We start from the raw sequence: 24389 nt of genomic DNA, 5'->3' as shown, positions 1-24389 counted from the left end.
GCGAATAACTATTCTACAGCCACACTCCCAGCACCACCGAAGCGCGAATCTATCGAAACCCTTAGCTAATTCCACGTAACGGCCGCTGCAATAGTGACCTTTAAGTCATCCCTGCCCTCTTGGTTTCCTCTTTCCATTCACCTCTCTTTTTCACTCCGTGTCTGCAGTCCTTTGCCTCTTCTGGTAAACATCCACTTGACAACACACATAGCTATCCGGTCCGTTCTACCTAGAACGACCACTTCTGACTCGCCTGCTCACCACAGCAGATCTCTTCCCATTTGTCATTGTCCGCAGTCATCATTCTAATCACTTATACTTGGGCTTTGTGTGCTACAACAAAGGATCCCCTGATTTAAACCCCGATGCCAGTAAGACAAGGCTCTCAGTCGCAGGATGGTAGGACAGTTCCAGCCCTTTCGAAGCCATCATTGGCTCTCGCCCCGTCTCTAATTGCTGCCTTCAGAAGTAGAAGCCCAAAACCAAGCAACAGACATGATGCGTCCACGCTGGCTCGCCCAACTCCTTGCTGTTTTTCGACCTTTTTGGGCGATACTATGGTGGCTGCTGACGGCATTGGTATCCCTTTTCAAAGTACACCGTGTTTATTCAGGTCGCTGGGTCCAAAAAGCGGTATCTTCAAGCTCAGAGCATCATCATGACGGATCCCAGCACAATGAGTCATTGATCAACGGCTCTCATACACCTGGTAGAGCAAGCGTGGACGAGATGGCATCTGTTCCAAACGAGCAGCAGTCAGTGGACATCCCAATAGACGTAAGGATAACAGAGGGACTACCAACTTTAGTGAGCAGGCTAGCCAAAGGACCTGCCATACACACAAATTCAGGCGAATCGAGTCCTTCGGACCAACAGCTGCCGAGTGATATTCCGTCTGGCATGCTCAGTCCGAGTGAAACACCCAGTGGACACGACACCACCATCACAACCCCTCTGTTACCGAATGGTCAGCCACAGTCGGGAGATATCACTGACGAGTATGAGCCCGCACAGCTCGAATTCACCAGGAACGGCTATCTAATAACCAGAAGCCAAGAAAAGAAAGGCGTGAGAATCTCCATGGATACCCAGGGCGGGGTCAGCATCATGCGAAGTGTCATTTTTGACAAACTCGGCCTACCGCTGGAGCCTTGCGAGGAGTCCCTGGTGCCATTCCGAATAGCCGGGGACACAGCCAAAGTTCCGACGATCGGAAAAGTCTGTGTGGACTGGCGCTTTGCGCAGGGTCTCATAACTTACCGAACGGACTTTCATGTGGTCGAAAACGATCAATTCGACGTGTTGATCGGCTTGCCCACGATCTCGCAATACAAGCTGCTGCAACCAAGTTCCGACATCCCCACGGTTATGGTGCGCGATCATCTTGATCGAAAAACAATGGTGGGAATGCTTTGAGCTGAGAGGCTATGCCCCCAATAATTAAAGTCGACAGGCTGTGTTAATTGTGTGCAGTCCTGAATCCATTTTTGTCCTGCGGGGTTGTGCGGCTGGTCAGCTTATCTTTATCAGGTGCACGGGGTGGCGGCGGCGGCGTGAAAACCACGTCAAGTGCAGATAAATGTAATTTGCTTTTCTACCTTATCTCTACCAATAAATATCCCTGTTATCTTATGCAAGAGAGGAGTCCACGTTGCTAGTAATGAGACTTGTTTGTTCCACAAGCGCAAGAGCGAGGACGCACCCCATCGCAATTGCTCAACCGAATTGCTGGCGGTTGGCGGTTACTGACCCTCCACGTAAGATGATCTACGGCTTCAAGTAGAGTGAAATAATATATAACTAATAACATTGACATCCCACCAGCCATTAACATTTGTTCCTGTCGTTTCTTGATGCCCGCCTTGCTTGCATTAGGGCCCCCATCATCTGCATCCAACCTCACGCTCGTGAGCGAGCCCAAATTTTTCCATAGCAGCCCATTTCTCCCCATGAAAAAGTCTCAGTGATGAACATGGGTAAGCCTTATCTGGCGGAGACTGTTCTTGATCTGAACTGGTTTTGTTCAGCCTCGAGGTTCTGTTCCCTCGAGATGCACCTCTTCCACGCTGCATAAACATGTCCGACAGCCAATGACACTGATACCTGCGGCTCAATCACAAGGCTTCACAATGCTGCTGATATATAAGTCCGGTAGATTACTCCGGAAGGACCAAAGCAAACTCTCATTTGAGTACAGTAGTGCTTGCCCATCACCAAAGATCGTCTAGGCAAAGCCATCACGTAGCTATGGTATGGACCCTCGATCGCAATGGCACTGTTTCCCCCTTGACTGGTAACTCAAATGACTTATACTAGCATTTGTCTTAGTCTATTATAATTTGCTGTGATGGACCTCATGAAACCGAGCAGACTCTACTGGCATCTTTTGCGGGAGACTTGGAGGTGAACATCCTCACTCCTTTGGGCCTTCAATGCCTCGAGATGTTGCCCCTCCGTGAGGGCTCTGAGGTGAGAATCAAACTCACGGATGGAAGATTGATAACGGTCCGCCAATGCATAAAATTGCGTATCTGGCTTCATGCCTCCAAGATAAGCGAGGAGGAGGACTTCTATCTTCTGGAGGATGTAGACGATGTGGTTCCAAATACTTCGGGTGCGCACGCCATTTTGGGGCAGAAGAGCTCCATTCAGGAGGGAATGGATTCTGGTCAGCCTCCATCCTTGTCCCCTATCTTTGGTCCTCCGAAAACCAAGGGTAAGACAGTGCAATCAGCGAATGAGAAATGACGCGAGAAGCTAAAACCTTTTTCAGAGGATCGGGATAAACAAGACAAACGACACGCAGAGGCCCTGAGAGAGGCTTCAGAGGCAGAGCGCAAGCGATGTGAAGCTGAGGTCGCAAAATGTCGGGCTGCCAGGGAAAGCAGGGGAAACCACGATGCAGGGGCTCGGCGATAAGGCCAGCAAGGCTGAGATTACATGAGTTTCTCGTTGATACATTCCACTGGTTTTATACCATCTTGCAAATAAGATTAAATGCATTACAGCACCTTTGCCTTAGCTTTCTCTTCTATCTCTCAGTTTAGTGTCTCCCTACACCCTGTACGTAAAGTCCACTCTGGAACGCTACAGCAGATCTCATGGTGTAAGGCTACGAAGGTTTAGTCGTCGGAGATGTTCGGTTTGATGTGAGTCAAGTGTGGAACAGCTGCTGGATCTGATTGGCAACATTAACTAGCTGCCGCGAATCACGCTATCCATGGTTGGTGTTTTCGCCTCTTTCAGCCTTGTATGCACGTCCAAGTGACGAAGACGAGGCTGGGCAGGCGAGTCAAGCTACCAATGATAACTTTTAGCACTGCCGCTTTTAGCACTGCCGCGCCGGCAAGGCTAACAGAACTTCTTTTGCTTTACCCATTCTTGCCACGACCGACAAGTTATACACGGTAGTCAGCGCATCGCCGGAGGCTATATGTTCTCATTACGAATGTGGCTTAGCGGCTGAGCTGGACTTTTGTTTTCCAGCTATAAGGCCCCTCCACACCCGGGCTCTTCTACGATGCGGCAATGCTACCGATGTCCCAACGTCATTTCACCCTCAGTCCCCTCTATAATGTCCTGGAACACCTTTGGTAAGTTACTGATGGCTCCAACCTCACTTACTCAGCTCCATTTGAATGATACTGACTAGGATTCTCTTGCCCTAGCACCCTGGCAAACGCAGGACCAGACTGAGGACGAAAAGCCAACGTCCGGCCAATCGCGCGACCATGAAAACGTGATTAGGACCCTTGATGACTGAATATGCACCGAATCTGACCTGCAAAAGGCACCCTGCCGGTCAACGCAACATTCGCCGTCTTCGTACGTTACTGAGTCCAAAAAAATAGTCCTGTGTATTTATTTCTATGGCCGACTATTTTACAATACTGCATCTGCAGTTCTGCCATCTTTCAACTTTTTCAGAAGAAAAACGGTAAGATCTGCAATAATCACTACCTGTTATATTCACACCAAGAAATCAAGTATTGAGACATCACTAGGAGCAACAGCGGGACGAGCCATGCCAGCTGCAACATGATGAGCAGATAGTGGAGCGGTATAGTTCCGATCAAAATGACCACACACCAGTTCATAACGACGATCTCTCCAAGGGACGCGCAGAACTAACAGAGTCACTGGACTCTGCTTTATCACATGATTCGCAGGTAATAAAGGAGGTGGATCAGTGCGACTTTGTCTACGATATCATGGCCGGTCCGCCTGGAAAGAACCAGCTGCGTCGATGTATGGTGCTCAGCTTCCACGCAGATACCAACATAATATCGAAAGAGGCACATCAGAGACTTGGAACGAGCATCGAGCCTTGTCCAAGGGCATCTGTCCAAGTTTTGGGACTTGGAGATCGCAAACCAGTTGGAATTGCAGAAGTCCAGTGGTCTTTTTGTGGGCGCAGCAAGCCTTACCGGACAGCGTTCTACGTTGTAGAAGATGTCGAATATGATCTTCTCATCGGAAGGCCTTCTATGCGGCAGCAGGAGTTGTATCGAGTGGACCCCGCTATTGCGAAGAAGCTTCGTGAATCGTATCAATATTCGTAGGCTCAGCTAGTGGAGGATGGGGGGACGGACTTGGAGCTTGTTTGCACTCGCTTTCGTTCCATGCGTCAGGTCTAGAAATGGCCCTTTATACGCTGGGATAGGTCCCCACGAACATACTATTGGTACCTTCAGTGCAAGTGTGTCTTACAGGTAGCTGCACTTTGATTGGGTCATGTCTGAAATTCAGGAAAATTTTCGGCTGGGAATCGGTGTAAATATACATTTCTAGTCTGGTTTAATCAGAAAATGGAGGCTCCCCACTGTACGCCACAATACTCAAAATATAAGGCTGGAACCCTGATCGGTGCCAAACATCATCAGGCTTCGCATTGATTTCGGGACATCATGCAGGCGATCATGCTCTACTGACCATTCAGATTTATAATTGGCCAGGCTCTCCTACAAAAAGCAGCATGACACATAGCCTCTCTAGCACCACACTAAGCACAAGATCCAGTGACTTTTTATATCTTGCCATACTAAGTTAAGAGTCGGCGTCTCGTTTCAACTCGTTCGTCTCCTTCTCTTTCTGTACTCTAGAAACGTTGCCACACTTCCCAATAAAGGTAAATCCAACAATAGATATGTCGACTCCCATTCCCAAAGGTTACGACAAACTGGCTGCCTTAATGACCCGCGACCCCGGGTCCTCCATTTTTCGACGCTTTTCCAAGCTTAATGCAAAGAACTTGCTCTATCTCCAGGCGGAGGTCGCCTACGTCGAAAATGAACTCCAATGTATCATTGAGGAGGACAGTCGATCCCAGGAGAAGAAAACGTTTCCATTCTCAGTCTGGCACATGAAGACTTCAGAGGACCCGTTTCAATGGGAGAAGGTCCTCGAAGCACGCAAGTTATTGAATGAGTACAGTACGTCCCCGTTCTTCGTTTCTCTATCTTTATGTGTAAAAGTCATTTATTAGACTGTTATTGTCAATGCTTCGTCTTCTGCTTCCAGCCCTCTCCCTTCACTACTTGCACATAGGCTTTGTCACCTGCCTAGTAAGCACAGAGACTGCGGCCGATCCTGTCTACAGAATACTTACTTTCATTTTATTCTACTGCAAACATTACACTAACGGGGTTCAACTCTAGACGCAGCCCTACTCCAACAATCCCAACTCCTCCGCCTCAACAAGCCCGAGAAAACCGACCTAGAGGTGTTCCAAGCATGGCTGAAAGACGAACAAGGCGAAAACATGATGTTTTCGCCTCCAGGCCAATGGGATGGAGAAAATGAGAGCGACCTGGTAGCATTATGCAGTCGACATGAGGAGACAGACCGTTTCACCCGGTTTGTCTATACGCGAGTCGTTTCGTGGTTCCATCAGATGGCGGGGGCGAAAGATACCGTATGTTATGCTTTTGTTATCCTAGGTCATTCCTCCCTGTCATCGTACCCTGGCGTTGAGCTATATCTCGACTATAACCAACGTTCTATACTAATGCACATATGCTACACCTAGAAACGAAAAGATATCGAATCCGGCGTCTGGTACTACAATGACCGGACAATCAAATCTTGGACGTATATGCTCAGCTTGATTATCTCGGGATTGCTTCCTGCAACCTCGATAATCATATTGTATTATTTGAAGGATCCGACAGCAGTATTAATCACTATCTTCGTGTATAACATGGTGTTTGTTCTGGTTCTGGGGTTGATGGTCAAGGCGAAACGCGTGGAGATTTTTGCTGCAGCCACAGCGTAGGTTTTTCTTTCGTTTTCTTTTTCTTTTTCTCATACCCCCTCTCCTTTGTCCGTCAAACATTTTTCTTCGCCAGCCGTACACTAACGGAACCAGGTTTGCTGCGGTGCAGGTGACGATGATCACGGCTGGTAGAAGCAGTTCGTGAGCTGGGAGCCACACTTTTCGATATAGACGAGTAGATGAATAATGGCAAATTGTTTGCGCAAAGGATGCTACGGGAATCGTATAAAGTCAAAAGGTCGAACAGAGGGAGGGAAGCTCCAGCAAATACGGTCGGACTTTACACACTTCCATTAGCATCTTTGAAACCCTTACGAAAGGGGACACGCCTGTGAGATGTCGATGTCTTTGGCCGAGAAGAATAGGACCTCGAGCCTTTGATTATTGGATTTTCGTTAATTTGTCAAATCACTTACTCTGTTCGGTGGCCTCTATGAGTAAACAAAGGACGGTGCATCAAATATACTGATGATAGTAGGATTGCATGGCTTTTGTTTACTCGAGATAGGATTTCGTCCATCCTCAAGAGCATACATATAGAGTGGGCGACAACTAGAAACCCTTTTTGAATTATCTAGTTACATTATATTAGACACATCAACGGGAAGACAAGTACATACGACCATAGGGTGTGGAAAACAGGGCTTCCCGTCCGCTCAGCCGTACTTAAGCCACACGCCGGGAGGTTAGTAGTTGGGTGGGTGACCACCAGCGAATCCCTTCTGTTGTATGTTTTTGATTTTATTTTTGTTTGTACAGTATGGAGTAATACCTGTCCACGGAGAAGAAAGAAAATTGACAGGATAGAATAGGCCTGACAGAATTAATCTATCTTCTATTATAAAATAGATGCTTTCAAAAGGTCGGTGATTAGAGCCTGTAGGAAGTCCTGAGACCAGGTATACCCACAAGTGTTTCCATACCAGCGTGGGAATGCCATCTCTACCAGGAACTGTGGTCCCCTTAGCAACTCTAAGTGACCGGTAAATCTCGTAATCCTTTCTCGAACGGAACGAAAAGCTCTTGGCGCGAGGACCGCCTCGACCTGCTCCTCGCTGACCTGCGCAACTCAATCGAGACTCTAACCGTTTTCATCTCATGCGACAGATGTGCGACTCGAGTAGAGCAGAACATGCTGCTTGCCATGGCGGCTAGACAAATCGGGGTCATCTGCGGCAGGATCGCCAACTGTTGCAAGGCGATGCATCAGGGTAGTCTAAGCGATACAGGCTCCTTGCAGCGGGGAAATGAGCCTGTCCTCTGTCCGATTCCGGTTGATGTCTCGGTTGCCACGTATCGCGTCAACCGACGTGAGAAGCTACACCTGCTCGGCAGCCTTGTGGTGTTGCAGATAATGGATTTCCAAAGGCAAATCAATATAAGCAAATCTCGATATCGCAATCGGCCAAATAAAGGGCAAGTAGACGCCCTCAATCAAGTTGACGCAGGCTTCGCTCGGCAGTGATTCATGACACGGTTAGATAGCGATAATAAAGGGAGATGACGCACGAACTCATGCTACCCTACGCAGTCTTTCACGACCGATGTAGCCCTCTAGTGTTTCCCTCATTCGTCTGACGGAGGGAACAGCCAAGCCTTGTCGTAGTGAGCTTGTTTGGCCTCCCGCCGCGGCGTCACAATCTGGGCTAACGAATCGACGAGTTGTGGATAAGCATAGAGCTACGGGTGTGCGACTATTTCATGCATCAATTAGAGATGTCTTGCGCTATGTAGAGCCGACAGAAGGAGCAAACCAACAGCCATTGGCAGACGTGGAAAGGTACCAGCGATGACTTACAATACAGATGTAGTAGACATAGTTTATTGCATGGAGCCCTGAATAGACTGAGAAATGGCGCATCCATTCTCCAAAGAGATCGGGTGAGAACGGGCTGGCGGAGGAAAGCGAAACCTGACCGAGGATTTTAAACCCAGAGCTGACGGTGATCCTGTTCCGGTAACCCGCTGGTAACATCGGGGGATCCCGCAGCAGACAAAGAGGTCAATCCGCATGTCCGAATGACGCCAATTGACCCCTCCCAGCCACATGCAAGTCCAATGGGTGCCGAGATCAAGTGAAGGGGTACTTTTCCTCCTAATCTGGACGACGGTCGTCTGTCTTTCTCCAAAATCCCCCTTTGTTAGCGTTCCCCCCCAACGACAGGAGAAGATACTCTGCACATTCTGAAGTACATCCGACGGTAATTTTCATCCTGTGCCATTTCGAAGAAGCCTGGTCATGATGTCTCGACCTGGCACTCCCTCGATGCTACTTTTCGACGCCTTGGGCACAGTCGTTGAATGGAGATTCTGCATTGCGAACCAGCTGAAGGCTGCAGCAGAAAGGGCCCTGCAAGACCAGGCTCGCGAGATTGCTGTGGATGTGCGAGGCCGTGTCTCCGACCTAGCGCCCTCGACATGGAATGAAATCACAGACGAGTGGCACCGCTCGTATATGAACTTCGGACGCACCTTTGATCCATCCAAGCCCTTTGTCCCTGTAGACGAGCACAACCGCGTCTCTCTAGGCAATATCTTCACCGACAGGCGTCTACGGGATCTTTTCATTGACGACGATCTCCAACACTTGACCCTCTCTTGGCATCGCCTCGATCCGTACGCAGACAGTGTTCAAGGCCTTGCGCTGCTCAACACCAAGTTTCCTACTTCCACGTTGTCCAACGGTAATGTCAAACTTCTCGAAGATCTAGTGGAGCACGGTTCTTTGCCTTTCAAGCATATAAGCAGTGCAGAGCACTTCAATGCTTACAAGCCAGCGCCAGAAATCTATTATGCCGCTGCGCGCAGGTTCGGGTTAGAGACCTCGCAGTGTTGCCTTGTCGCTGCCCATCTTCACGACCTGCAAGCCGCCAAAAAGTGCGGGTTCCAGACAATTTATATCGAGCGATCTTTGGAAGAAGCTTGGGATGCGGAACGCGTTGCCCAAGCCAAAGAAGAGGGATTTGTTGATTACTGGATCGGCATCGAGGGATCAGGTCTTTTGGACGTTGCTCGGTATTTTGGAATAGAGACAGACGCGTAGATCCATGTCTTCGCCTACAATACACCCTTTATGCGCTTGTTAAAATCATAGTTGTCTTCTAGTTTTATCGCCGCTCTTCCGCGCAGTAGACAGTCTGGATATCACGCAATCCATTCTTTGGCTAAGTGATCTATTACTCTCATCCACGTCCTCAAAGCTTTGCCCAAACACGTGGTCCCGAAATGATCACTCGTGCTCCGACCAGAGCGAAGACCGCCACGATCAACGCGGCTCCTGCCCACATCTGCGCAGCCAGGTACTCCCCACCGGTGCGCGCTATCAATGTCCCCGCCACAGAGGACCCAGTCAACGGGCCAAAGCTCATAATGGTCAGGGCCATGCCAACTCGCGTGCCAATCTTATCAAGGTCTTTCGTCAATGAGGGCTTTGTCCCAACAAACAAGGCCATCGCTGCTGCCTATGCTAGTCCATAGAACACCGTGAAGACGTACAGCTCGACTGTGGTATGCACGGCAGCCCAGGCAAATATCATAATGCCACAAAGGGCCACGCAAGGAATGAGGCAGTTGAGGGGACCAATGTAGTGATCGGTCAAGTATCCCAGGGGGGCTCGGACGGGAATACCGAGGGCGTTAATGATGATTATCAATGTCGCACCGGATTCTTCGGAGATCCCCAATACCTCTGTCGCATAGACCTGGATCTAAACTATACTTAGCTCTAGATATACGGCACCTCTCACGATGGGGACTGTACGTAGAAGAAGGTAAGCATCTTCTAGATATATATCAAAAATTATCAAAATATACTGAAATTTATATTAATAATGATTAATGATCATTTATATCATAAATTAAACAGCTTCTGCCGTTCTCTTGATAATAGTTTATATTCATCTTAGATTCATCTTAGTAAGTTTTATCAAGTTAGCTTTTTAAATCTTGAGGTACTAAGAGTTTCACGATATAGAAAAGATTAATTTACTTGTAAATTTAAGAAGAATTGCATTATAAGATCCTTATTAGCTGAGATTAAGATTAATGATAACTTGTCTCATCTCTTTGGTGCTATTTAAGTTGATCTTGATATCTTTTCAGGGGTAATGGTGCCGTTGATTGCGCATTAGATCTCACTGGATTGGTGGGGGAACGTGGCTCTCCACCTTTGACAGCTTACGCTGCTAGAGAAGATAAATCTAATATCTGGAATCTACTTCAGTGGCAATTTCTTCATCAGAGCAGCTTAGATATATGAAGACTACCTTGGGATATAAAAGTATGTCCTCTATCTTTCGATCCTTGATGGGTTTGCTATGAATTCCGGGTGGTGTTATTCTACCTATATGGTCATACATTCTTTATACAAACGAGTATATCTATATCGGTACTCATACATATCATTCCTAATGGTCAGGCACTGAGTCATACTAAAAAGCCGCAGCCGCAATCGCAGCCGCACGACGCTCGGACCGCCATGCATGAAGGCCTTCACTTTCGGCGTCTGGCCCAATGACAACTCACGTCACCTGAATCTCTGCCTGGTGGCGGGCCTTATATTGCGTCGAGTCACATCCATTTGGAGGGCTTTTCTCCTCCGTCCACGCATCACCCCGTCCCAAGTCTTCGCCATGGCTGAGCTCACAACTCGTAATGGCGATCCTTTCGACCGTACACTCTTTGAGTCGCTGTTGAAGCGCCGACTTTTCTATACCGAATCGTTTGAGATCTACCGAACTTCCGGAAACCTTAATGGCGACAGCAGAGGCCTCTACGATTATGGACCTCCCGGGTGTGCGCTCCAGTCGAACATTGTAGACTTATGGCGGAAACACTCTGTTCTTCAGGAGGATATGCTAGAACTTGATTGTACGATTCTAACACCAGAAGAAGTCTTTAAAACCAGTGGCCACGTGGATAAGTTCGAGGATTGGATGTGCAAAGATACGAAAAAGGGGGACTTCTTACGTGCCGATCACCTCATCGAGGCTGTCCTTGGGGCAAGACTAAAAGGAGATAAAGCAGCTAGAGGAATTGCTGGTGAGGGTGATAAGGCCGATGGCGCAGGCAAAAAGAAAAAGAAGGGTCCTAAAGTGAGCTACATCAAGGCGATGAAACTGGAGGACTCTGTTGTGGCAGAATACGAGGAAGTGCTTGCCAAGGTATATATGCATGGGGAAGCCCTTGCCACTCACATCTAATGCTTATCGTGGACTTCCTAGATTGATAATTACGATGGACCCGAGCTCGGCCAATTGATTGAGAAGTATGACATTCGAAACCCGGATGGGGACACACCGGTTTTGCCACCGGTTCCCTTCAACTTGATGTTCAAGACAACAGTGGGTCCCAGCAGTGCTTCCCCGGGATACCTCCGACCAGAGACAGCCCAAGGCCAGTTCCTAAACTTCAAGAAACTCCTGGACTACAACCAGAACTCGATGCCATTTGCGTCTGCCTCAATCGGAAAATCGTTCCGCAATGAGATTTCCCCTCGTTCTGGCCTCCTCCGCGTCAGAGAATTTCTGATGGCTGAGATAGAGCATTTTGTCGATCCGGAAGGCGGCAAGAAGCATCCTAAATTCGACTTGGTCAAAGATCTACAGCTCAGCTTCCTTGATCGCGCAACCCAGCTGCGCGGTAAGACCAGTCTCCAAAAAACCACGATCGGAGAGGCAGTGGCCAGTAGAATGGTAGACAATGAAACGCTGGGATACTTCCTAGGCCGCATCTATCTCTTCCTGCTCAAGATCGGCATCGATGCGAATAAAGTCCGATTCCGCCAACACATGGCAAACGAGATGGCCCATTATGCTACTGACTGCTGGGACGTCGAGCTCCAGACCACCTATGGCTGGATTGAATGTGTCGGATGTGCGGATCGCAGCGCCTACGATCTGACCGTGCATTCTAAGAAAACCGAAGAGCCACTTGTCGTCCGTGAATCCCGGCGTGAGCCACTGAAAGTTGAAGAGTGGCAAATTGACATCAACAAGCCCAAGCTGGGACCACTCTTCAAAAAGAATGCCAAGGCCGTTGAAGCGGCGCTAATCTCGCTCTCCCAGTCTGAGCGGGAGTCCCTAGCTACGACTTTAGAAGAAAAGGGTGTCGTTTCTGTCACGGTCCCCGAAATGGCAGAACAAGTTGATGTTACCAAAGACTTTATCAGTATCGTCAAGCGGATTAGAATTGAAAACATCCGCGAATACATTCCTAACGTTATCGAGCCCTCATTCGGCATCGGGCGGATTTTCTACAGTCTGCTGGAGCATGTTTACTGGCATCATGCTAACGATCCTGCGCGTGGTGTATGTCACTCCTGCTTCTAACTTCTGCTGGACTATTTCTCCTATCCAGTTTCATCTATTAGAATTAATGTGTGGTATCAGGTTCTATCCCTTCCCATCTCGGTGGCGCCCACGAAAGTTCTCATTGTCCCTCTCTCCACTCACCAAGACTTTGTTCCCCTAACAAAGAAAATCACTGACGATCTCCGTGAACTGGGCATATCTTGCCGCGCTGATGAGTCTTCTGCAAGCATTGGAAAGAGGTATGCCCGCAACGATGAATTGGGTATTCCGCTCAGTGTAACGATCGACTTCGATTCTGTGAAGGATCGAACGATCACGCTGCGTGAGCGTGACAGTACCAAGCAAGTCCGCGCCTCTAAAGAGGAAGTTTTCAGTGCTATTGAGTCTCTTATTAGCGGAAAGGAAAAGTGGGAGGATGTGTTTGCGCGACTTCCTGAGTTTTTGGGTCAGAGTGGTGATGAGTAGGACTCCACACATTGTATGAACTGCAATTATACATAGCATGAGTCTAGTTGCTTACGATGCTCTTCTCTGAATCCACACTACCTGGCTGGAAAACCATTTGCTGGCTTCAAACCATCAACTAAATATGGTTCTGCGACAAGTTAAAGAGAATGGTAGTAGAGACAAAAAATTTTAAACCAAAAACATACAACAGAAGGGATTCGCTGGTGGTCACCCACCCAACTACTAACCTCCCGGCGTGTGGCTTAAGTACAGCTGAGCGGACGGGAAGCCCTGTTTTCCACACCCTGTGGTCGTATGTACTTATTCCTCTTTGTTGGACGATTATATTCATAAAATGCTCAATATGCTCTACGCTAAAGCAGCTTTTCGGAAATTCGGACCCTGCATTGTCAGTGTCGTATGTGTGGTACTTATCGCTTATCGGAAATTTTCCGTTGCATGACGGAATGCACTAATTTCTGACCGTTGATTTTGGCTCGGCAGATCATCGGCAGATATTTTCCCCTGTAAAATACATTTCATCCATTTCCGTTCTCTCCCTCCATTTCCTCATTTCTTGAATTTTCCTAGATCACCTTCTATTCCAAACAACATGGCTGCCAAAACCTTCATCGTTACCGGTGCCTCGAGAGGTAGGGAACCAACACTACATATTGTTCATGTCGGCATCTAATTATGCGACCTTCGACGCTAAATATCCCACCCATGGTATAGGTATTGGTCTTGCAACGGCTAAGTTCCTCCTCTCGGCGCCTCAATCCCACAATGTGGTAGTGATGGCCCGTAGCGCGGAGCCCCTTCAGAAGCTGAAAGACCAGTACCCCACTCAAGTTGAGGTCCTGACCGGCGATCTTGCGGACTTCTCGCTCGGCCAGAAGGCCGTTGACCTGGCCTTGAAGGCCTTCGGTCATCTCGATGGCTTGGTTCTTAACCACGGCATGCTGGGCCAAGTTGCCAACGTCGCGGAGGCGGATCCGAAACAATGGCAGCATGGATTTGATGTCAATTTCATTAGCTTGGTGACTTTCGTAAGTTACTTCGTAGACTTTCTTGATCAGGATCACAGAGAAGAAGCTACTGGTATCCAGGTACTGACACATCGAAACCAGATCAAAGCTGGACTCCCCGCACTTCGCAAATCCAAGGGTAAGATCATCTTGACGTCTTCCGGCGCATCCGTCTCGGGATTCAAGGGATGGGGTCTGTATGGCGCGACCAAGGCAGCCATGAACCACCTGGCTTTGAGCCTTGGCGAAGAAGAGCCTGATGTGACGTCCGTGTCCATCGACCCGGGTTTGGTTGATACCGAGATCCAGAGACAGATTCGTGAAGATCTTGCTACTACTATGGACCGCCAATTCCATTCTGTCTTTACTTCTGTTCACCAGGCTGGAAACCTTCTGAAGCCTGAGCAGCCTGGTAATGTCATGGCTAAGTTGGTGATTGATGCGCCGAACTCGCTGAGTGGCAAGTACCTGACGTAAGTTCTATTCTTGTTCACCTATGGCACTTTCGTGATTTGGTAAAATTAACGAGAGATAGGTGGAACGACGAATCTCTGAAGGCTTTCCAGTAGACCTTATAGAATAGACCTGTATATATCGTGATCAGTATATACCATCATAGAATATTAGATGACACATCTTTTTTATAATTCTATCTACATCTTACAAAAAGATTATAGGATGGCTGAGTCGGATTTAGTAAGGAAGGATTCGAGTAAGCGTAGGATAAATTCGTGCACTGGAAATTGTTAGGGAATGTCAAACTGTTACCTGGATAGAGCATTTGGAGCAGAGTCAGACAACCTTAATCGAGAAGATTCAGGGGAATCATGACCAAAAATAGCCCAAAAGCCAAGAAAAGCCCCGCATTATGTCATTGGACCCTGCATTACCGAAATCAGTGTAGCTTTTGAAATTCCATCAACATTCCTCCACCTGCAAGGCAACCTGTCGCCCACCATGCATCTAAATCACAAAGTACCATGGAACACAGCAGCCGCACACATAAATATTATAAGATGCAATCCTCATTCCACACCTCGACGCACCGACTTCTTCGCCGAAATAAACCCACGGAGTCATCCGACCTGAACCACTTTCGTCGCACCCTCACCAAGACGATCCGCGAATTCTCACGCACCGAAAAATCAGAAAAATCGAGCCACTCAACCCTGTCCCTCTGGACAGCCTCATATCTGATGATCTACTATCTACCCGGAGAGCCAATTCGGCCTCGGGCCCCATCAAAAAAACTCCGCCCTGCATAACCCCCTATCTACCAAGCACCGAGACATCCAATACTGGATCGACAGCGCTAGCTCTAGCGACGACAGTTACCCTATAAGCTACTGCAGCGGAGATGGGGACCTCGCCGACGCAGTCAAACTGCTGATTATCATATCCGCAAGCGCGAGAAAGAATGATCCCCTATCAAAGCAAATGTCACGAGAAGCTTTTCCCGCTCTGATAACGCCCTGGCGCCATCCCCAGGTACCTTTTCATACACTGGCACACATCCATTGGGGTCATGCCTTCGGGGTAAAGCTCGTTGCGGAGCCGGCGTTGACGATATATGTCATGGTTAATCTGATGGATGCTGTGCTTGTCGAGAAACGGTTGAAAGGGGATGATGGGAACGTAGCTTCACTTATGGAAACGCAAACATTTCAGTACTGGGCGCGTCATGCGCTTGCGGACTATGATTACTCGACGCAGGATGTTCCGCATCGGGAATATTGGAATCACTTTGGGGTTACGGATATGTGGCCTTCGCTGAATCGTTGTGAGGAGGTTTTTGATGCAACCTTGAAGGAGGAGGGCGTTACTGATCCGTTGAGGGGTGAGAGCGAAGATATCAGAGTGCGTCTGAAGGAGTATTTGAAGGCCTGTTTCGCTATATTGTACATATATGATATGCTGCTGCGGGAATGGTATGGGGAGGAAGAAGCTGACGAGAAGTGGAACTGCTGTATTGGTTCCCTCTTTGAGTCTTGGGGTTGCATGGTCTAGATTTGACTTCAACTGAGCTGCTAGTGGCTCTTATCCATGTATCTTGAGTCGTGCTCGTGAAGAATTACTTTAAATATCCTGAAGCTATTACACCAAGCCGTCCGATACCAACAAAGCCTAATCATCCGAAACCGTATAAACCAGCTTCCTGCCGCTAACGGTGCCGTTCTTCAAATCCTCCAGTCCATCAAGAACCTTCTTTAAACCCCCAGCTCGCTTATCAACAACGAGTGGTTTAATCTTCCCCTCAGACCAAAGAGTGGATACTATGCCAGCCCATCTCTGGGCAAATTCAAATTCTGCCGGCATCCTGGGGATAACCATGCAATCTGGTCCGTACTCGAATGGCTCACCAAGAGCCGTGCAGCAATTGACGAAAGTGGACTTCACGTCCACACGACCAATCTCTGCTGGAAGCAGAGAATGATACAAACCACCCTTATCATTGATGGCATTTTCACAGATACGCACTGACTCTTTCGATGATACGGCATCGCATACGATTCTCAGAGTATTGTTGGTATGTTCCTGGATCTGTTGCGCACATCCGGGGTCGCGGTAATCGAAAACTGCATCAGCGCCGTACTCACGCACTAAGTCGAAGTTCTTCGGCGAGCAGGTCGTCAGGACTGTGTATCCGGCCCTGGAAGTGTACAGGATTAGGGTTCTATCACTCATGGAAACACAGCACAAAGGAGAACCTACAGTTTCGCGACTTGAATAAGCCAGCATCCTGAGGCGGTGCTTCCGCCATAGATCAAAATTGTGTCGTGATTCTCCTTAGGAGGGTGATTCCATGGTAAATTAAGACCGGATGGCCCAAAAAGACATTGTCCCGCGGCAATTGCTCCGACTCCCATGGTGGCTGCAACCTCGAAACTCACCCAATCGGGAATCCGGATCTGGACGGCTGCTTTGGCCAAAATATACTCTGCGAAGGTACCGCTCTCGGGACGGGTTCTATCTGCTCCCTTGACGAGTCCACATACACGGTCTCCGACTTTGTACTGCTCTGAGGCGGATTGTCCAATCTCGACAATGGTGCCGGAATAGTCATGGCCCATGACTGCGTTGGGCGACGGAGTGCTTCCAAGAAGCATCCAGTCAATAGGATTCAAGGCTACAGCGGCAGTGCGAATGAGGATCTCATCGCGGCGGGGACTCGGGATGGGTTGGTTTGTGACGAAGGCTGCGTGGCCTAAAGATAGTGTGATGACTGCTGCTTGGGTGGACTGCATATTGAAGAACAATAATTTTAATAGAAGCAGATGGCTTGAGTCGACTGGATGGTATACTCACACCAGAGCAGTAACATTATCTATCTTTATATACAGAAGGAAGTTGGGGGAGCTTACAATATCCTTAGGAATTATGGGCTGTATGGGACCCACTTTCCTCCGCAATGGCTGACGGCCAGCCGTCGCATGACCCGCATGGCTCCGTTAATGTCTATTCATCTTTTGAGAGATGCGAGTGAGTCTCCATTTCTTCCGCTTTGACAGGTAGCATGCTGACCGGCGATTTAATCTATTATGAGAAAGGTTACCATTGTCACTACCTACTAAATATATTCATCGCAGTTTGACTATACTCAACTACCGAGTATCTTCCCTTGCACGGTGTCCAATCCTTTACATGCAACCAGCAAAAGGAATTTGAAGTCATCTACATGAAGCAGTTCGCCTTGTTCCCAGACACCCACAAGCTCGTCGTAAGACACGATTCTGGATGCCGACTGCGTAGTCAATTGCCCTTCATCAAGACTCCCAAAATACAAATTCGTGTATGACTGAGTAGAGACCGGCAGCCCAGCAAGATATTTGATAAAGTCGCATCTGTGAAAGTGGACCACGGCATGGACAGCACGCACCAGATATGACACTAAGATAAGTCGCCGGGCATTTTCACAGAGATCCCTGCTCTTCAAATGGCTTGGGGGTGTTGTGTGCCGAAGTTCCAACTCTCTGCGTTCTAGGTCGGCTGTGCCCTGTGCTAACTTGTAGTCCAACTGGATAAACAAAGACTGATCACCAACACCACCCGCGAGGAAGAGAATAAAGTAGAGAATCAAAGCCTGGAGGTGATCAAGTTGATCCTGCAGTTCCGCCTGCGGTAGGTCACTCATACCCGCATTACTGACGCCTGCCTTCAACAGCTGGAGGTAGAAAGGCTGGGTTGCATGCTGGCAGGTGCGATATGCGGCGCACACTCCGTAGGCTTCCCGGAGAATAGGAGAAATCTCCCCTTTAGACTCGGTGGATGACTCAACGAGAGGCAGTGTACCGGTGTTCAAGAAGTGATCGACATAGCCTAGAAATGTTCGGATGCAGAATCGCCAGGTTTGCATGTCATTAACGCGGGGCCAAAACTCCAAGACTCTGCGTTCCAGCCGTGGCAGGAATGAGGATGATAGTCCATCTATTGCCCTCGTCTTAGACGACCACTCATCCGGTTCTACGGCCCAGCCCTGAGCGGGGCTCGTCGGACCGTCCGGGAACCATAGCAGTGGGTCAATATACTCCTCTCCGGGATAGAGGATCGTAGATCGGTCTATGCAGCTATCTACAATCATGATGTCGCTGACTTCCAGGATACCAGAGTCGCTTGTAGTGCTGACATTTGCAACCTGATCCTGTGTATTCTGTGGAGGCGGATATGGGTACCGACATGCAGCGTTCTTCTTCCGACAGCGGGCGCAAGTGGGCCTTTCCAAGTCGCACCGACGCTTTGCTGCAACACATGATAAACAAGATGTTTTGCGAAGGGACATTGTTACGTCTGCTCTCGTATGGGTGATTCGACTGCGCTGGTTGCGGGGTCTTGATGTTCTTAGCTTCCAGCTTATGCGACGCGGCTGAGTTGCGGACAAAAGTGGATCAGCGGAGCAGGGTGGACCACTGCCATCATCTGACATCAGCCAGAGAGCAGATCCCTTTGTCTTACGAAGTATTATTTAATCATACACGAGAAACATGAATGGACGTAATGTCTATGACTTATAGCCAATCGGGACCTATAATTCAAGGGATATTGGTATATTTGTTATAGTAATCAATACAACGAACCCTAACACTCACCCTTACCAGGGTGTCCTAATCTGCAGTTCCAAGTCGCCCCTCGTCTTGGTAATCAGATTGAAAAGGAAATGCTCCATAAGTCCATCAAGTCCAAGTGTCTGGGGCCCGCCTTTCAGCGTGACCATTTCCACAGCTGCGTCTACGTGATGCTTGAGCATTTTTGTATCTCGAACATATAACTATACCCTAGTATTAGCACTCTCCGCATGAGGTCACAGTAGAGGCACTTACTTCGTCATACGCTAGCATAATAGCTTTCGCGACCGTTGAGTCACTCACCAACGGCATTTCAGCCGAGATGGCATGCCTTAGTGCATGCAGACTCTGGGATTTATACTGAAAGGTCAGTTGTTGAAAGATGCGCTGCTGTTGTTGCGACCCCTGTCTATACGCAATAGACAAGTGGCGGCATGCTGCAAGCAGAATGATATCGAGAAGGCTTGACTCGGTGATCGCAGTAGGAACCCAGAGTCTGATCATGCGCTGTGCGAAGAAGATTGCGCTCTCATTGCAGCGCATCAGAGGGATGACGGCGTTGACATCTTCACCGTAAATTAGCAAACTTAGTGTGTTCTGGACTTGGAGGTCATACAATGATCAAAGAGAAATTGTTCTAACGAGTTTAAGCCCCTAGCAAAGCTATGGAAAGGGTCTCGCCTATCAGATGAGAGGACTGTGGCAATCTCTAGCTGCACACTTGACTGAAAGCCAGTGCAACTACTAATAACTCCGTCTCGTGTGTCTATCCTCCCCCGCTTCTGTGCCTGATACTCCATCATCCGCCGATGTCGGACGCGGGCATGCGCAGAGCGAGCGGCATGTGAGCGAGTAATCCGCTGTTGTGACTCTGTCAATGCGGCCTTCTCCTTCGGTGCAAGTGTGACATTGATAAAAGGTGCTTCCCGCTGTGCCATCCTAAAGAAAGGACATTATCTGAAACTCTTGTTCTCGATTGTGAGCTAAATAATGTTCTTGTTCATTCTGAACTGAAGCCGGGCAGCTGACAAAGCATCTATTATCTAACTTTGCCAAGACCTGCGCCTGCTCAATGAGGCTTAATGCTTATCCTGGATAGACTCACGCTTGTGATTGGCTCACTGTGCTCTGTTGATGTCGTCCACGGTATAGATAGGTATCGCCATGTGTTGACAAATATTTTGATGCGAAAGGGGCCATGAAGGACAAATATATAAGCATCATGTCCTCCCCCTGTTTCACCAGACTTAGTTGTATCCTTTCTTTCTTGAACTCAAGTCTCCAGGTTATCCATCAATTCCATCATGGACGGAACAGTCCTCATCACCGGTGCAAACGGCTCTCTTGCCCTAGGCTCCATACAAGCCTTACTATCCCTCCATCCCCAGAAGGCCATAATCGGCACCGTCCGGAACACCTCCCCAGAGCATGATTCAAACACCGCAAAACTCCTCAACCTAGTTTCCGGCTACCCCAAAGCGAATTTCCACCTGGAGGCCCTCGATCTCGGCAACCTTGCCAGCGTCCGCTCCTTCGCAGATCAACTAGCCGACAACATAACCCCCAAGAAGCTTCCACCCATCTCAGCAATCATCTGCAACGCCGCCACCTTCTCCTTCGAAGCAGGACAGGTCTTCACGACGGACGGTTACGAGGCTACCTTCCAAGTATGCCATCTGTCTCACTACCTTTTGATTTTGAAACTTCTCGATAGCATGAACAAAGCATCCGGACGTATAGTCCTCCTTGGCTCGGTCACCCATTACCCCGAAAAACCCAACCCACTTTGTTCTCTAAGACCAGGGTTTCCGGAGAATATGGACGATCTGGTGCGTCCGCCGCCGGATCCAGCAGATCTTGTGCATGATAAGGGGTTTCAGAGGTACGGTACTGCAAAGCTGGCGAATGTTACGCTGGCGATGTATTTGAACCGCAGGTTGAAAGAGGTATGTTGTTTCAATTCCCCATAAGAGGGGAAACGATTGACGTTGGCTTTTGCAGGACGATCAGTTATCCGGCATTACTGCGCTTGCCATGGACCCAGGCGGTCTGCCGAGTTCGAGGGCGCAGGCGGGACAGAAAAGGTCGGCGCGGTGGTTGTTCAGGCTTGTTGAGTTTTTGATGCCGGTTCTACGGTATATGACGACAATGTTTCGTACTATTGAGGATGCTGGGCGGGATTTAGTGGCTGTGAGTGTTGGGGCTGACTTCCGAGGGGAACGGGGTTACTATGTAGGGACGAAGGAGGGGGCGCCTGCGGCCATCAGTGAGGATCGTGAGGCACAGGAGAAATTGTGGGAGAATTGTTGGAGGTGGGCGGGTATGCGGGCTGAGGAGACTGTGCTTCGGAATGCTTGATACGTAATTATCGCAGGACAGGATGATTAACAATGTGCTTAATTTAGATTCCCGCTCTTTAAATCATGTGCGTATTCACAGGGCATTATGTTATCTGCTGGTATCAAACTGAATAGGAAAGATGTGAACCTATAACCGGAATGACAAAAAAGCCACCAGCGCCATGAAAAGCGAAGCAAAAGCAGACGGTATGACAGAGTGGCTTCCATCAGACGACGATGAAGAACCCACGGCGGCAAGCCTCAGCTCAGAATAGGTTACATTGGAGGTATTGTAGCCACACAGCCCACTTCCCGGCATCATTGCAGCGGGAAAGAAGACTCGAGGCTCGCCCTTGTCCATGTCCACGACCAATTGGCTGTAGGTGTTGACAGTATAGTTGACGCAGTTCAGCACTTCCGTGACCACCTCGCTAGCCCCATAGCTCATCGGTAGTGTTAGAGTATAAGCCGAACCATCGGAGCCCGCCGTAGATAAGACCATGATGACTTGGCGTCCGTGGGTGCCCTTCCAGAAAGCCAACTCACTACCTCCCTGATAGATGGGGTATGTTTTTGAATTGATGTAACTCGAATCAAGGTTAATGGCATGTTTGCGGATGGCATTGAGTTTCGCAATATGTTTATACAGCGTCGCGTTGGTGTCGAAATCGGTCAACCAGAGGGCCGCTCGGTTGGAATAGGCAATAGCCTGCTCCAGACCTTGGTAGACCAAGGGAATGCCATCGTACAGCATCATGAAGGTTAGTGCAGTTTTGGCTAGCATGATGTCGTCATTCATGTAAGCCCATCGGTCCACGTCTTGATCCTCGATGAAATTGACCATTGCGAACGTGTCCGTGCAAAGATCGTTGATCGTTGCAATTTCCTCGAGCAAGGTCGCAGGCTCTCCGTTCAAGAAGGCCGTGATCATAGAGTAATAGAGGGGGTAGTTGGGAAGACTTGGCAGGTAATCTCTCTGATACTTGCACACGTTGGTGGCATTCGAATCCATGACTTCGCCGGTCATAAATCCGCCCACGGTTTCCGCATATGTAGGCAGAAAGCTGGGAGTGAGAGATTTGGCAGCGTCGATTCGTAGCCCGTCAACGGAGTAATTGCTAATAACCGATTTACTCCAATCCATTAAGATGTCCTGCACCGCAGTATGTTCCGTGTAGAGATCCGGGAGTGCGGTGTAGTTGTCACCAGTCTGACACAACTGGGCATCCGTATAGTTGTTCCAGTTCGTAATGAGGCAGTAGGGGTGGAAGTATGAAGATCCATTGAATTGGGGAAAGACATTGTAGTCAATAGTTGTCGCAGGATCCTCGCCATCCGTCATATAAGCCATATTGTTGATGACGACGTCCAGCAGCAAGTACATGTCTCGTGCGTGGATCTCCTCGCTCAGCTTCAGAAGTTCCTCCCGGGTCCCGAAATGAGAGTTGATCTCGTATAGATCCAGAGGCCAGTACCCATGGTAGGCCTCCCCGTCCTTAGATCGCCCCGCAATGTTTTTAATTACAGGGGAGATCATGATGGCATCGAACCCCATGCCTTGAATGTAGTCCAGCTTATCGATCGTCCCTTGCCAAGACCCGCCACAGTAATTGGCTTCCGTAGTATTGCATGGTGCGGTAGTCGAGCCGTTGGTGAGGGCAAAACGATCGGTCATTGTCTGGTAGATGGATCGCGTCTTCCATGCCTCTGTGCTTGCGGCTGTCGCTAGCGAAACGCACCAGCACAGGAGACAGACGGCCATGAGCCGTTGGCCCAGGAGGGAAGCGAATCTTCGAAACATAATTGGCCGTAACTACCCTCGATTAACCCTCTATGCCCCCTTGTGGAGGTTCTGCTTCCCGTTGGGTGGGTTTGGGGTGACCGAATGAATTATGACAAGCAACAGCTTACTCTAACGAATGTGTTTTAAGCGTTTCAATTTCACGCGATCCAGCCAAACGGGCCGCTGAGCATGATGTTGAGGCCGGATGCGCTGTTCCCGTTGCAATAACGGGGAAAAGAAAGAATGACAAGTCAAAGCAACGCGACTCAGGGGGGCGGAACTCCCGATAGCTATAGCAAGAGATAAGAGCGCCAGACCGGGGGCTGCAGAAAAAGGCCGGTCGAATCCGGAAGTACCATAAATAGGTAGTCTCTCCCCCACCCTCGGTCACATCGTGTGCCCGGAGCCCTATCCATCATACTAGTCAACACCCAACGAGAACCAAAAATAAAGACGACATCTTAATTTGTAACGCTCGATGGTACTATACTCTACTAGTACTCCAGTTCACCCGAACATTCGAGAACGGGTAGCAGCGTTGAACACGAAGATCCCCTGCGATTGTCGCGGGAGATTGACTGATTATCGTGAGGGCAGGGCTACGCTGAGGGCGAAGTGGACAGGGCAAATTAACTTTCCACTTTTCGGCTGGGAGAGCGTTCAAGCGTCAAACAGCTGATTGGTGTGATAGTGACGAGGCCATGCGTGGTCCAGTGGCAATTGCGTAAGTCTGCCGGGCCGGCCCCCACATGCCTTGTCATGATGTTTGGATGCAGTGGAGTCAATGCCTTGGCTAGTTGTTGGTTAGTTTCTGCTTAGTTCCTGGTTAGTGCCGACAACAGCCTTTCATAGGACGGTGTTCATCTCCACTCGGCCGCTATCTTCGAATAGAAGCTTTGCCGGCCAAGCGGCTAAAATCGTAAGTCCGAGCCCGGCCAGGCACAGCGAAATAGAGCAGCCCCTAAACCTGACATCCAAAAAAGCCACTCGGACTTGCAGGGAAAATTCTGCCACGCCGTTGGCTCCAGGCAGCTGTCCAATTTCCCACCATAATCAATCCGGGCGGGGTTTGGGTGTGTTCATTACGCAGGAAAGCCAGTTTGTGTAGTGCCTGACTTGAGCCAGGAGAAGGGGGCCCAGTATCTAC

The 24389-nt window shown here is 49.0% G+C and overlaps 15 protein-coding genes across 15 annotated transcripts; 10 read left to right on the top strand and 5 right to left on the bottom strand.

Annotated features, from left to right (window-relative positions):
- Nucleotides 1-139: 139 nt before the first annotated feature.
- Nucleotides 140-1538, top strand: BO83DRAFT_52036 (retropepsin-like aspartic protease). Its single transcript, XM_025537413.1, has 3 exons — nucleotides 140-218; nucleotides 270-399; nucleotides 470-1538. The coding sequence occupies exons 2-3, from the start codon at nucleotides 366-368 to the stop codon at nucleotides 1414-1416; spliced, it is 981 nt and encodes a 326-aa protein (XP_025387361.1). The 5' UTR covers nucleotides 140-218; nucleotides 270-365; the 3' UTR covers nucleotides 1417-1538.
- Nucleotides 1539-2099: 561 nt separating this feature from the next.
- On the top strand, nucleotides 2100-3011 carry BO83DRAFT_52043 (uncharacterized protein). Its single transcript, XM_025537414.1, has 3 exons — nucleotides 2100-2250; nucleotides 2329-2716; nucleotides 2774-3011. The coding sequence occupies exons 1-3, from the start codon at nucleotides 2248-2250 to the stop codon at nucleotides 2917-2919; spliced, it is 537 nt and encodes a 178-aa protein (XP_025387360.1). The 5' UTR covers nucleotides 2100-2247; the 3' UTR covers nucleotides 2920-3011.
- A 563-nt stretch (nucleotides 3012-3574) lies between these two features.
- On the top strand, nucleotides 3575-4862 carry BO83DRAFT_438173 (uncharacterized protein; the record flags this gene model as incomplete). The annotated part of the gene is made up of 4 exons (XM_025536071.1): nucleotides 3575-3593; nucleotides 3669-3739; nucleotides 3791-3937; nucleotides 4005-4862. The coding sequence occupies 4 exons, from the start codon at nucleotides 3575-3577 to the stop codon at nucleotides 4560-4562; spliced, it is 795 nt and encodes a 264-aa protein (XP_025387359.1). The 3' UTR covers nucleotides 4563-4862.
- A 153-nt stretch (nucleotides 4863-5015) lies between these two features.
- Nucleotides 5016-6863, top strand: BO83DRAFT_379214 (uncharacterized protein). The gene is made up of 4 exons (XM_025531453.1): nucleotides 5016-5432; nucleotides 5658-5914; nucleotides 6029-6270; nucleotides 6368-6863. The coding sequence occupies exons 1-4, from the start codon at nucleotides 5147-5149 to the stop codon at nucleotides 6417-6419; spliced, it is 837 nt and encodes a 278-aa protein (XP_025387358.1). The 5' UTR covers nucleotides 5016-5146; the 3' UTR covers nucleotides 6420-6863.
- A 383-nt stretch (nucleotides 6864-7246) lies between these two features.
- Nucleotides 7247-7860, top strand: BO83DRAFT_51935 (uncharacterized protein). Its single transcript, XM_025537412.1, has one exon. The coding sequence runs from the start codon at nucleotides 7407-7409 to the stop codon at nucleotides 7737-7739; it is 333 nt and encodes a 110-aa protein (XP_025387357.1). The 5' UTR covers nucleotides 7247-7406; the 3' UTR covers nucleotides 7740-7860.
- Nucleotides 7861-8282: 422 nt separating this feature from the next.
- BO83DRAFT_379213 (haloacid dehalogenase, type II) lies at nucleotides 8283-9394 on the top strand. Its single transcript, XM_025531452.1, has one exon. It carries the CDS (start codon nucleotides 8514-8516, stop codon nucleotides 9315-9317), a length of 804 nt encoding a protein of 267 aa, XP_025387356.1. The 5' UTR covers nucleotides 8283-8513; the 3' UTR covers nucleotides 9318-9394.
- Nucleotides 9395-9468: 74 nt separating this feature from the next.
- BO83DRAFT_427967 (monocarboxylate permease) lies at nucleotides 9469-10052 on the bottom strand (the record flags this gene model as incomplete). The annotated part of the gene is made up of 3 exons (XM_025535384.1): nucleotides 9469-9735; nucleotides 9790-9981; nucleotides 10035-10052. 3 exons carry the CDS (start codon nucleotides 10050-10052, stop codon nucleotides 9469-9471), a joined length of 477 nt encoding a protein of 158 aa, XP_025387355.1.
- Nucleotides 10053-10872: 820 nt separating this feature from the next.
- Nucleotides 10873-13244, top strand: BO83DRAFT_362765 (glycyl-tRNA synthetase). Its single transcript, XM_025529540.1, has 3 exons — nucleotides 10873-11436; nucleotides 11497-12582; nucleotides 12664-13244. The coding sequence occupies exons 1-3, from the start codon at nucleotides 10906-10908 to the stop codon at nucleotides 13048-13050; spliced, it is 2004 nt and encodes a 667-aa protein (XP_025387354.1). The 5' UTR covers nucleotides 10873-10905; the 3' UTR covers nucleotides 13051-13244.
- A 226-nt stretch (nucleotides 13245-13470) lies between these two features.
- BO83DRAFT_379211 (short-chain dehydrogenase) lies at nucleotides 13471-14692 on the top strand. The gene is made up of 3 exons (XM_025531451.1): nucleotides 13471-14081; nucleotides 14163-14533; nucleotides 14596-14692. Exons 1-3 carry the CDS (start codon nucleotides 13830-13832, stop codon nucleotides 14627-14629), a joined length of 657 nt encoding a protein of 218 aa, XP_025387353.1. The 5' UTR covers nucleotides 13471-13829; the 3' UTR covers nucleotides 14630-14692.
- Nucleotides 14693-15017: 325 nt separating this feature from the next.
- Nucleotides 15018-16121, top strand: BO83DRAFT_408917 (uncharacterized protein; the record flags this gene model as incomplete). Its single annotated transcript, XM_025534094.1, has 3 exons — nucleotides 15018-15135; nucleotides 15210-15231; nucleotides 15281-16121. 3 exons carry the CDS (start codon nucleotides 15018-15020, stop codon nucleotides 16065-16067), a joined length of 927 nt encoding a protein of 308 aa, XP_025387352.1. The 3' UTR covers nucleotides 16068-16121.
- A 63-nt stretch (nucleotides 16122-16184) lies between these two features.
- BO83DRAFT_362759 (zinc-binding alcohol dehydrogenase family protein) lies at nucleotides 16185-17350 on the bottom strand (the record flags this gene model as incomplete). The annotated part of the gene is made up of 2 exons (XM_025529539.1): nucleotides 16773-17350; nucleotides 16185-16710 (listed from the first exon to the last, which is right to left on the bottom strand). The coding sequence occupies exons 1-2, from the start codon at nucleotides 17303-17305 to the stop codon at nucleotides 16185-16187; spliced, it is 1059 nt and encodes a 352-aa protein (XP_025387351.1). The 5' UTR covers nucleotides 17306-17350.
- A 262-nt stretch (nucleotides 17351-17612) lies between these two features.
- BO83DRAFT_51846 (Zn(II)2Cys6 transcription factor domain-containing protein) lies at nucleotides 17613-18875 on the bottom strand. The gene has a single exon (XM_025537411.1). The coding sequence runs from the start codon at nucleotides 18835-18837 to the stop codon at nucleotides 17659-17661; it is 1179 nt and encodes a 392-aa protein (XP_025387350.1). The 5' UTR covers nucleotides 18838-18875; the 3' UTR covers nucleotides 17613-17658.
- Nucleotides 18876-19133: 258 nt separating this feature from the next.
- On the bottom strand, nucleotides 19134-20058 carry BO83DRAFT_438165 (uncharacterized protein; the record flags this gene model as incomplete). The annotated part of the gene is made up of 3 exons (XM_025536070.1): nucleotides 19134-19323; nucleotides 19376-19686; nucleotides 19737-20058. The coding sequence occupies 3 exons, from the start codon at nucleotides 20056-20058 to the stop codon at nucleotides 19147-19149; spliced, it is 810 nt and encodes a 269-aa protein (XP_025387349.1). The 3' UTR covers nucleotides 19134-19146.
- A 366-nt stretch (nucleotides 20059-20424) lies between these two features.
- BO83DRAFT_399616 (short chain dehydrogenase/reductase SDR) lies at nucleotides 20425-21478 on the top strand (the record flags this gene model as incomplete). The annotated part of the gene is made up of 2 exons (XM_025533330.1): nucleotides 20425-21066; nucleotides 21122-21478. 2 exons carry the CDS (start codon nucleotides 20425-20427, stop codon nucleotides 21476-21478), a joined length of 999 nt encoding a protein of 332 aa, XP_025387348.1.
- Nucleotides 21479-21512: 34 nt separating this feature from the next.
- On the bottom strand, nucleotides 21513-23503 carry BO83DRAFT_379209 (alpha-amylase). The gene has a single exon (XM_025531450.1). It carries the CDS (start codon nucleotides 23258-23260, stop codon nucleotides 21608-21610), a length of 1653 nt encoding a protein of 550 aa, XP_025387347.1. The 5' UTR covers nucleotides 23261-23503; the 3' UTR covers nucleotides 21513-21607.
- Between the last annotated feature and the right edge of the window lie 886 nt (nucleotides 23504-24389).

Source organism: Aspergillus eucalypticola (genome assembly GCF_003184535.1).
Source record: "Aspergillus eucalypticola CBS 122712 chromosome Unknown BO83scaffold_15, whole genome shotgun sequence".
Taxonomy (NCBI): domain Eukaryota; kingdom Fungi; phylum Ascomycota; class Eurotiomycetes; order Eurotiales; family Aspergillaceae; genus Aspergillus; species Aspergillus eucalypticola.
Note: the sequence above shows the minus strand (reverse complement) of the source record. Positions and strands in the feature narration are given on the sequence as shown.

Coding starts and splice junctions, on each gene's coding strand:
- BO83DRAFT_52036 (XM_025537413.1), top strand. CDS start 366: ATGCCAGTAAGACAAGGCTCTCAGTCGCAGGATG. Junction 400..469: donor AGGCTCTCAGTCGCAGGATG/GTAGGACAGTTC, acceptor TGCCTTCAGAAG/TAGAAGCCCAAAACCAAGCA.
- BO83DRAFT_52043 (XM_025537414.1), top strand. Junction 2,717..2,773: donor TGGTCCTCCGAAAACCAAGG/GTAAGACAGTGC, acceptor AACCTTTTTCAG/AGGATCGGGATAAACAAGAC.
- BO83DRAFT_379214 (XM_025531453.1), top strand. CDS start 5,147: ATGTCGACTCCCATTCCCAAAGGTTACGACAAACTGGCTGCCTTAATG. Junction 5,433..5,657: donor CAAGTTATTGAATGAGTACA/GTACGTCCCCGT, acceptor GTTCAACTCTAG/ACGCAGCCCTACTCCAACAA. Junction 5,915..6,028: donor TGGCGGGGGCGAAAGATACC/GTATGTTATGCT, acceptor TGCTACACCTAG/AAACGAAAAGATATCGAATC.
- BO83DRAFT_51935 (XM_025537412.1), top strand. CDS start 7,407: ATGCTGCTTGCCATGGCGGCTAGACAAATCGGGGTCATCTGCGGCAGG.
- BO83DRAFT_379213 (XM_025531452.1), top strand. CDS start 8,514: ATGATGTCTCGACCTGGCACTCCCTCGATGCTACTTTTCGACGCCTTG.
- BO83DRAFT_362765 (XM_025529540.1), top strand. CDS start 10,906: ATGGCTGAGCTCACAACTCGTAATGGCGATCCTTTCGACCGTACACTC. Junction 11,437..11,496: donor ACGAGGAAGTGCTTGCCAAG/GTATATATGCAT, acceptor TGGACTTCCTAG/ATTGATAATTACGATGGACC. Junction 12,583..12,663: donor CTAACGATCCTGCGCGTGGT/GTATGTCACTCC, acceptor GTGTGGTATCAG/GTTCTATCCCTTCCCATCTC.
- BO83DRAFT_379211 (XM_025531451.1), top strand. CDS start 13,830: ATGGCCCGTAGCGCGGAGCCCCTTCAGAAGCTGAAAGACCAGTACCCC. Junction 14,082..14,162: donor TCATTAGCTTGGTGACTTTC/GTAAGTTACTTC, acceptor CATCGAAACCAG/ATCAAAGCTGGACTCCCCGC. Junction 14,534..14,595: donor CTGAGTGGCAAGTACCTGAC/GTAAGTTCTATT, acceptor AACGAGAGATAG/GTGGAACGACGAATCTCTGA.
- BO83DRAFT_51846 (XM_025537411.1), bottom strand. CDS start 18,837: ATGTCCCTTCGCAAAACATCTTGTTTATCATGTGTTGCAGCAAAGCGT.
- BO83DRAFT_379209 (XM_025531450.1), bottom strand. CDS start 23,260: ATGTTTCGAAGATTCGCTTCCCTCCTGGGCCAACGGCTCATGGCCGTC.